Here is an 8,363-nt window from a genome sequence, read left to right as displayed (position 1 = left end):
CACCACTTCATAAGATTGCCTGCTGCAGTTGTTCGAGAGATGTCCAGTTTGCAGCCAAGCATGCAGCGCAGTGAAGACCAGCAAGGGGGCCCTCATCAGCATCATGCAGACATGCCCTCGCTGTGAGCATTCCTATGAATGGAACAGTCAGCCACATGTTTGCAAGTATCCGGCCAGCAACCTTCAGATGTCCGCAGCAACAGCTTTCACAGGCTCATCATTTTTGCAAATACAGAAGATAACCCACTTCATTACTTTGACACATTTGATAACCCAATTGTGAAACATAATTTACGTGAACTGACATTATTTGCTGCTTATTTTCTACTTCTTAAATGCATATAATGTCCAGGCCATAACCTAGTCTGGTGGAACCAGCCTGGTCGCTGTGTTCACCATTCTTTTTCACTAAACATTTTATGATATCTGAAGTGAAATAGAAAGGTGAACGCAGCGATCAGGTTGGTTCCACCAGGCTAATCATAACCACCATTGATAATGTGTGTGTGTGATTGTGTGTGACCAACCATTATCTTTGATGAGGGGCCAGGAGCTGATCTTAACTGCTATGCCCATCAATGGACCTCGGGCGTTACTCTGGACCCTGATGAACTTATCATATTTGACGAACATATCAAGAATATTTCAAGAACAGCTTTTTTCCATCTTCGTAACATTTAAAAAATCTGAAACTTTTTGTCCAAAAATTATGCAGAAAAGCTAATACGTGCTTTAGACTACTGCAATGCTCTACTTTCCGTAAATTGGTGGTTTGCTGATATCCCTCTAGTGGTGTGAGGGCTGTGCTTTGGCAAACTGGGTGGGGTCATATCCTGCCTGGTTGACCCTGTCCGGGGGTATCGTCGGACGGGGCCACAGTGTCTCCCGACCCCTCCTGTCTCAGCCTCCAGTATCTATGCTGCAATAGCTTATGTGTCGGGGGCTAGGGTCAGTCTGTTATATCTGGTGTAATTCTTCTGTATTATTCCTGTGTGAATGTAAGTATGCTCCCTCTAATTCTCTCTCTCCCTCTCCCTCCCCTGAGCCCTGGGACCATGCATCAGGACTACCTGGCCTGATGACTCTTTGCTGTTCCCAGTCCACCTGGTCGTGCTGCTGCTCCAGTTTCAGCTGTTCTGCTTGCAGCTATGGAACCCTGATAATAATTTACTCCTGAGGTGCTGACCTGTTGCACCCTCTGTTGCACCCTTTACAACCACTGTGATTATTATTATTTGACCCTGCTGGTCATCCATGAACATTTGAACATCTTGGCCATGTACTGTTATAATCTCCACCCGGCACAGCCATAAGAGTACTGGCCACCCCTCAGAGCCTGGTTCCTCTCTAGGTTTCTTCCTAGGTTCCTGCCTTTCTAGGGAGTTTTTCCTAGCCACTGTGCTTCTAAATCTGCATTGCTTGCTGTTTGGGATTTTAGGCTGGGTTTCTGTATAGCACTTTGTGACATCGGCTGATGTAAAAAGGGCTTTATAAATCCATTTGATTGGATTTATAAAGCGTGATTCCTCTGGAGTGAGGAATCACGCTTCACCATCTGGCAGTCCGACAGACGAATCTGGGTTTAGCGGATTCCAGGAGAACGCTACCTGCCCGATTGCATAGTGCCAACTGTAAAGTTTAATGTAGGAGGAATAATGGTCTGGGGCTGTGGTTCGGGCTAGGCCCCTTCGTTCCAGTGGAGGGAAATCTTAACGCTACAGCATACAATTACATTCTAGACAATTCTATGATTCCAACTTTGTGGCAACAGTTTGAGGAAGGCCCTTTCCTGTTTCAGCATGACAATTCCCCCGTGCATGAAGCGAGGTCCATACAGAAATGGTTTGTCGAGATTGGTGTGGAAGAACTTGACTGGCCTGCATAGAGCCCTGACCTCAACCCATCGAACACCTTTGAGATGAATTGGAACGCAGACTGCAGACATCACCTAATGCTTTTGTGGCTGAATGCTGCAGGGACTTGCTTCCAATGTTCCAACATCTAGTGGAAAGACTTCCCAGAAGAGTGGAAGCTGTTATAGCAGCAAAGGGGGGACCAACTCCATATTAATGCCCATGATTTTGGAATGAGATGTTTGACGAGCAGGTGTCCACATACTTTTGGTCATGTAGTATAATTGTAAGAGTAAGATAAGAGTAATTCGGACATAGCCCTGAAGTAGGCTACTGTCACCATTTTCTGTGTCAGTGGGATTGACAAAGCTTCTAATAGGTTCTAGTTGTTTCTCTGTAGAGAGGGTACTGAGTTTGTGTCTCGGAATATACTGTGTGCAACGATGAATGATCTGCAGCTTTGATTTGAATGACCCACTTACACTCACTGGTAAAACATGGCGACCAGAGGAGGAGAGTGTATTTATCTGCCGCTCTTCACCATTGGTTCATAGTAGATCCACCCCTTCCCCTTTAAAAGTCTATGACTTTTACATTAGAAGACAAAGACGCAGAAGAGAGCTCGAGTAAAACTGGTATCCTGGACATTTGCTTAATCAAGGCTTTTAAACAAGAAGACATGGAAAGGTAATTTTAAGGACTTTACTCAAATATAATCGTTTTTCAATTGATTATGCAGATCGGCAACATTTAGCACTGTTTTTTGTGTACAAAGCACTCAGAATGGTTCTTGAAGGCAGGTTTAACAGGCAGCAGATTTCAGTATATTTTGTTCTCTTTTTACAGTGTACTAAAGTGGATGGAGAAGCTGCTGTTTCTGCTGTTTCTGATCTATGGTTGTTATGGTGAACATCAAGGTGAATGATCTCTCAAGTTTTCAGTTGTAATTTTAACCATTTAGTAGATCTGGCCCTACATGGACTTAACTGTGCAAATATTTGCTGTCATTGAGTGTCCGCAACTTCTCTTCCGATCATGTTGCATTGCAAATATTGTTAAACTGATCTGTGGCGAAATAACTAAGCAAAGCTCTATATTTTCATCATACTGTACATCAAGACATACTAGGTCAAGTTGATTTCTGTTACATTTCTGTTGGTGAGCTTTTCTCCTTCTCTCATTTTTAACCCATACAGATCTCTCAGGGAAAAAGTTCATCATCCCAGTCGAGACAAGCGACTCGTTTGTAAAACTCTCTGGCAACGTCTTAAAGCCTGTTATTGCTATGACCATGTGTCAGAGGTTCTTCACTGATGTACAACGAGACCAGTCCCTATTTTCTCTAGCAACCCCCTCTGATTCCAAAGATATCAATCTGTGTCTGCAATCAAAGGGTGGGTATAAACTGAATATCAGAGGAAATTCTGTTACTATTACCGGTTTGCCAGAAAATAGAAATGCATGGATCTCTTTTTGTGGCACCTGGGACTCTAAAACTGGTCTCACCCAGATGTGGGCGAATGGGAGACGAAGTGCATCAAAGATTCTTAAGCCAAATGGCCCTATAAATGGAAAACCAAGTATAATCTTAGGTCAAAACCAAGGCAGTTATGGTGGAGGTTTTGTAGCATCACAATCCTTTGTGGGGGATGTTACGGATGTACACTTCTGGGATAGTGTCATCTCTCCTTGCCAAATCAAATTGTATATGCAGGGGAAAAACTTTACTACAGGAAATATTCTCAACTGGAGAGCATTGGAGTTCACTACTGGGGGAGGGGTGTTCAAGGAGATGAGTGACTATAACTGTTAGCCAACCAAGAGCAATACATTTGTACCAGGTATTGATAATGTGTTACAAATGATGATGACAGTAATCATAATACATTTTATGTTCATAGCAGCTTTCACTTTTAAAAGCTCTGTAACGAATCAATATCCCATATTTTTTATGTTCCTGAGTATTCAATTAATAGAAAAGAATAGTGCAATAAAGTTTCAATCGTTTCTCATAAATGTTTGTCTGTCTTTCATTTAGCGTTTGTATGCAGATGGCCTCTGAATAGTGTAAAGTGTTCTTTTCAGAGGAGAATGAAACTGAAAAAGCAAAATGTCTTTATTGACATTTTTCCAGGTCGTTGTGTCAACAGAGATGGACTTTGCTGGCCAATTGCAACTACCAGGCAGAACCACATGCAGCTCTGTATTAGCGCTGGAGTTCATGCACCAGCGTGTTGAAACAACTTTCCTGCAACTAAAAACCCACAAGAATAAACCAGCAGATCCGTTGATCTCATGTTACCGTGTCAAGCTTTGATTCCAGACAGCTGCGTCTAGGTTCTCTACTCCCGCTCCTTATAGGCCTATAGCTCGTAGTCTGGTAATTGATCTAAAAAAAAAAGAGACTTATTGTAAGAATATAGGATTATATTTCATACAAACATGTCATCTTAAATATCAAGATAATTATAATATAATTTGTGTAATGTATTTTAAATAACTTGATGAGACTACAATTTGTTCGAAAGCCACCGTCCGCCATATTGGTAGCCTACTCCTCATGTCTCCTATACAGGGGCGCAACTTTGGTTTTAGAAGTGTTTACTTTTTTTAATCCAGTCGGATAAACACTCCAAACAGCCTACCCGGCCGCTCGGTGGCGTCCGCATGGTCATAAAGCACACCGTTTCCTTGTTTTGTACCACATTCCATTGATTCAACTGGGCAGGACAATTTCAGAATGTGGGTGGGCGGCTCTGGACGGCTCATGGCTCGCTGACGGCTCTGGACGCTCATGGCTGGCTGACGGCTCTGGACGCTCATGGCTGGCTGACGGCTCTGGACGCTCATGGCTGGCTGACGGCTCTGGACGCTCATGGCTCGCTGGCGGCTCTGGCAGATCCTGTCTGGTTGGCGGCTCTGGCAGATCCTGTCTGGTTGGCGGCTCTGGCAGATCCTGTCTGGTTGGCGGCTCTGGCAGATCCTGTCTGGTTGGCGGCTCTGGCAGATCCTGTCTGGTTGGCGGCTCTGGCAGATCCTGACTGACGAATGGCTCTAGCGGCTCCTGACTGACTAACGGCTCTGACGGCTCGGAACAGACGGGCGGCTCTAATGGCTCGGGGCAGACGGATGGCTCAGATGGAGCTGGGGAGACGGATGGCTCAGATGGCGCTGGGGAGACGGATGGCTCAGATGGCGCTGGGGAGACGGATGGCTCAGATGGCACTGGGCAGACGGATGGCTCTGGCCGGATGAGGCGCACTGTAGGCCTGGTGCGTGGTGCCGGAACTGGAGGCACCGGGCTAAGGACACGCACCTTCAGGCTAGTGCGGGGAACAACAACAGGGCACACTGAACTCTCAAAGCGTACTATAGGCCTGGTGCGTGGTACCGGCACTGGTGGTACCGGGCTGAGGGCACGCACATCAGGGCGAGTACGGGGAGAAGGAAGAGTGCATACTGGACCCTGGAGACGCACATTTGGCCTAGTGCGTGGTGCCGGAACTGGTGGTACCGGGCTGGGGACACGCATCTCAGGGCTAGTGCGGGGAGGAGGAACAGGGCATACTGGACCCTGGAGACGCACATTTGGCCTAGTGCGTGGTGCCGGAACTGGAGGACTGGTACAAGGGGCTGCCACAGGAGAGTTAGCACGTGGAACTGCTACAGGAGGTGCAGGACTAGGGAGGCGTACAGGAGGCCTGGTTCGTGGGACTGTCATTCCCTGACGGTTAGCACGCACCTCAGGACGAGCATGGAGAGCTGACTCAGGTAACATCACTTCCCGCACACGTTCTGTCGGGTGGATTTTGTGCCTCACGCACCAACACAGCAGCTCCCTCATTTCACTCTCCTCCAACCTCCCCAATAAATCCTTAACAGTCTCTGTATCATTCCCATTGCTCACCTCCAATATCAGCCCGACTGGCTCAGGTTCCTTCTTAGGGTCCTCACGGGTAGCACGGGAAGTTGACGCAGATCTCCTATCTGGACTCGCCACACTCCCCATGAGCCCCTCCCCAAGAAATTTTTGGCGTTTCCTCGATGGCTTCCTACCGCGCCTTCGTGCTCCTTTCTCCAGCTCCATAATCCTGTAACCCTCCTCGCACTGCTCCAGCGAATCCCAGGCAGGCTCCGGCACTTTCTCTGGATCGCACGCCCACTTGTCTATCTCTTCCCAGGTTGTTCTCCACTCATCCTTTTCCCGGGTCCATTCCTCCACTAAGCGCTGTTCCATCCTTTCACGCTGCTTGGTCCTGGTTTGGTGGGTAATTCTGTCACGATCGTCTTGACTTTGTAGAGAGGACCAAAACGCAGCGTGTGAGAAATACATTCTTCTTTTATTTTAGAAGAGCAACGAATGAAACAAAAAAACGAACAACTATACACAAACTAACAAAATAACAAACTGACGACCGTGAAGCTATATAAACAAAATGGTGCTGACACTGACCATTACACACTGACATAGACAATTACCCACCACCAGCTAAAGCCTATGGCTGCCTTAAATATGGCTCCCAATCAGAGACAACAATAACCAGCTGTCTCTAATTGAGAACCAATTCAGGCAACCATAGACTTTCCTAGACACCTACACTGAACCCTAAACCATCTACTCTACTTAACCCCCTAAACCAAACAACACCCTAGACCAGGGGTGTCAAACTCATTCCACGGAGGGCCTAGTGTCTGCAGGTTTTTGGTTTTTCCTTTCAATAAAGCCCTAGACAACCAGGTGTGGGGAGTTCCTAACTAATTAGTGATGTTAATTCATCAATCAAGTACAAGGGAGGAGCGAAAACCCGCAGACACTCGGCCCCCCGTGGAATGAGTTTGACACCTGTGCCCTAGACAATACAAAAACACATACTTCACCATGTCACACCCTGACCTAACTAAAATAATAATGAAAACAAAGATAACTAAGGCCAGGGTGTGACATTATCTTATAAAAAACAATCAATCAATGACTGTCATTGCTCCAATGTGTACTTAACCATAAACATCAATGCCTTTCTTAAAATCAATAAACAAGTATATATTTTTAAACCTGCATATTTAGCTAAAAGAAATCCAGGTTAGCAGGCAATATTAACCAGGTGAAATTGTGTCATTTCTCTTGCGTTCATTGCACGCAGAGTCAGGGTATATGCAACAGTTTGGGCCGCCTGGCTCTTTGCGAACTAATTTGCCAGAATTTTACGTAATTATGACATAACATTGAAGGTTGTGCAATGTAACAGGAATATTTAGACTCATGGATGCCACCCGTTAGATAAAATACGGAACGGAATAAACGTTTTGTTTTCGAGGTGATAGTTTCCGGATTAGTCAAAGGTATATGGTTTAGAGAGAAATAGTCGCCGCGTTATAATTCCTGTAATAACTTGCGGCTGAACTTGAAAGGGGTTTCTTCGTTATTTTACCGTTCATGTCTTCCATAGAGAATGTCTTGATCTACTTCAAATAAGGTCTGTGTTTCGCGGAGGAGCAGACTGACAGGGGACCATGCAGACAAGCTCTGCTTTCTGCACTACAACCTAAAACTTAACTGGGAATATTGAAGACCCATGAAAGCTGGTGGTTTGTTTTAACATATGTTCTCATGTTATTTGAAACTAAATTGATTTTATTTATGTATTATATTAAGTTAAAATAAGTGTTCATTGTTCATTCAGTATTGTTGCAATTGTCATTATTACAAAAATGTGTGTGTGTGTATGATATATATAAATACATATTTTTTTTAATCGGCCGATTAATCGGTATCGGCTTTTTTTGCCCTCCAATAATCGGTATCGGTATCGGCGTTGAAAAATCATAATTGGTCGACCTCTAGCACAGACAGTGACATTCAATACCGCCTTGCACACTCTTGCCTGCAGCTAGCTGATATAGGATGTAATCATTAGTCCAACAGCTGCAGACGAGAGTTTCTATTGGACAAATTCATGTTTATCCCTGTTTTGTTCAGTTTGCTTCCATTTAAGAAATATTTTTCAACAGAATAGGCGGAATGAATACACCCCTGATCACATGTGAACACAGCCAAGTTGTACTCATTCTCGCATCTTTGCGCTCTCGTCCTCTCTCCCTTTCCCTTCGCGTGTGGAATTCAATGCACAACACATCAGCTGTATGTGACCAGGCTAAAAAAAACTTTCCAAGCCACAGCCTATATCGTTGTCACCATATTAGCTAAAGTAACGTCCTAGTCAACATTGCTAATATAACTAATGCGCTAGTAAACCCGTTACAATCATGCAGTAACATTAGTGTACAGTCAGTAAGCAGTTACATCGGCGGGCCAGGTGGCAATAAATTAGTAAAAACAAAAGCTTACCTTGACTTGGATGAGTTCCAGTGTTGTGGTGGACAGTCATAGCCAGCTAGCTAACATAGCATCCCTCTGTTTGAGCAGGGTGTTTCAGTAGGCTAAACTAGCTAGCTGCATTACTAGCTAATGAAGTGAAACTGAAAGTGAAGAAAAATGACAATCTCAATATA

At 44.9% G+C, this 8,363-nt stretch overlaps 1 protein-coding gene across 1 annotated transcript; it reads left to right on the top strand.

Annotated features, from left to right (window-relative positions):
• The first annotated feature begins 2,405 nt into the window (after positions 1 to 2,405).
• On the top strand, positions 2,406 to 3,869 carry LOC120046307 (C-reactive protein-like). Its single transcript, XM_038991415.1, has 3 exons — positions 2,406 to 2,540; positions 2,700 to 2,770; positions 3,050 to 3,869. The coding sequence occupies exons 1-3, from the start codon at positions 2,437 to 2,439 to the stop codon at positions 3,664 to 3,666; spliced, it is 792 nt and encodes a 263-aa protein (XP_038847343.1). The 5' UTR covers positions 2,406 to 2,436; the 3' UTR covers positions 3,667 to 3,869.
• Positions 3,870 to 8,363: the final 4,494 nt, after the last annotated feature.

Source organism: Salvelinus namaycush, chromosome 4, assembly GCF_016432855.1.
Source record: "Salvelinus namaycush isolate Seneca chromosome 4, SaNama_1.0, whole genome shotgun sequence".
Lineage (NCBI taxonomy): Eukaryota > Metazoa > Chordata > Actinopteri > Salmoniformes > Salmonidae > Salvelinus > Salvelinus namaycush.
The sequence above is the reverse complement of the archived record's forward strand: the minus strand, read 5'-3'. Positions and strand labels throughout refer to the sequence as shown.

Coding starts and splice junctions, on each gene's coding strand:
- LOC120046307 (XM_038991415.1), top strand. CDS start 2,437: ATGACTTTTACATTAGAAGACAAAGACGCAGAAGAGAGCTCGAGTAAA. Junction 2,541..2,699: donor AAACAAGAAGACATGGAAAG/GTAATTTTAAGG, acceptor CTCTTTTTACAG/TGTACTAAAGTGGATGGAGA. Junction 2,771..3,049: donor TTGTTATGGTGAACATCAAG/GTGAATGATCTC, acceptor TAACCCATACAG/ATCTCTCAGGGAAAAAGTTC.